The 1,121-nt window shown below is 59.8% G+C and overlaps 1 protein-coding gene across 1 annotated transcript in view; it reads right to left on the reverse strand.

The window, feature by feature from the left end:
• The window catches only part of SDRG_13040 (hypothetical protein), a gene marked incomplete at its 5' end in the record, with an annotated part of 2,235 nt that extends 1,474 nt beyond the window's left edge, over positions 1–761 (reverse strand). The window contains one exon of the mRNA XM_008619123.1: positions 37–761. Within this exon, the coding sequence (XP_008617345.1) occupies positions 37–761 (725 nt within the window). The remainder of the gene's footprint in view (positions 1–36) is intronic.
• Positions 762–1,121: the final 360 nt, after the last annotated feature.

Genomic DNA, 1,121 nt, shown 5'->3' on the forward strand with positions numbered 1-1,121 from the left:
TCCGTGCGCGTCGGGCAGATCATAAACTGAAGGCACTCAAGCAGCGCCTGCGACGTGCCTGTGCCCTTGTAGAGGCCGCGGCACGAGATCCACTGGGCCCCGGGGGCGACGCCAAACCCGTTTTTGCCCGTCATCGTGCCAATGGTGTGTGTCCCGTGGCCGTCAAAGTCCTCGGGAAACGCCGAGTGGTCGTACGGGTCGTACCAACCGCGGTCGGCGCGCCACGAGTCCTTGATGAGCTCGTGCGTGTAGCGGGCGCCCGTGTCGATGGAGCCAATGACCACGCCCTTGCCGTCAAAGTGCTTCCACACGTCCGGCGCGCCGACGGTCTGGACGCCCCACTGAATGGTCGCGTTGGCCGCGGCGGTGGCGTCGGCAGTCGTTTGGGTAAGCACGGGGTCGAGCGAAATCTCTGGCAGGTGCTCGATCGTCTTGATGCCGCGGTGCTGCGCGAGCTTGTCGACGGTGGCTTGGTCGGCCGCTTTGATAAACGTACCGGGCACGATCCAAAGCGTCTTGGTTTCAAGACCCTTGGTGACATCGTCGATCGACTTAGAGGCTTCTTCCGTGCGCTCGCTGAGGATCTCAAAGACCTCTTGACGCGTCGCGCCCTCGGCGATCTCACCGCTCTCGAGGGGACTGTCGGCAAAGCGAACGAAAACGTCGGTGGCGCCGTCGACCTCCAAGGCCCGCAAGACAGAGCTAGCGACCTTGGCGTGCGTTGCCGTGGCGATCGCAGCGAGAATGAGAGCAGCCTTCATGTGGTGAGTACAAGGCAACTTGTAAAATGAAGAAGAACGCGAGCGAGCGGTTGAGCTGACACGGCCATCGAAGTTCGAAGTACATAACAGATGCCAGGCATTATCAGACCTGGAAACAGATGTTAGTCATTCCAAGCGGCGAGCCGGTGTCATGCACGACCACGCAACCTTGCTCGCAACCTACCGCGAGGCCAGGTACAAGTAGAAGAAGTTGAAGCACACATCTAAACACATTACCTTGGTACGGTCGTGCCCATTGCACGATAACGGGAAGGAGATGGAGATTACTCAGGGCATTCGTCGAGGTTGCCGTTTGCCAGCTCAGCTTAGCTTTGAGAACCAACGGCACAATCGCGACAG

Source organism: Saprolegnia diclina (genome assembly GCF_000281045.1).
Source record: "Saprolegnia diclina VS20 unplaced genomic scaffold supercont1.55, whole genome shotgun sequence".
NCBI lineage: Eukaryota > Oomycota > Saprolegniomycetes > Saprolegniales > Saprolegniaceae > Saprolegnia > Saprolegnia diclina.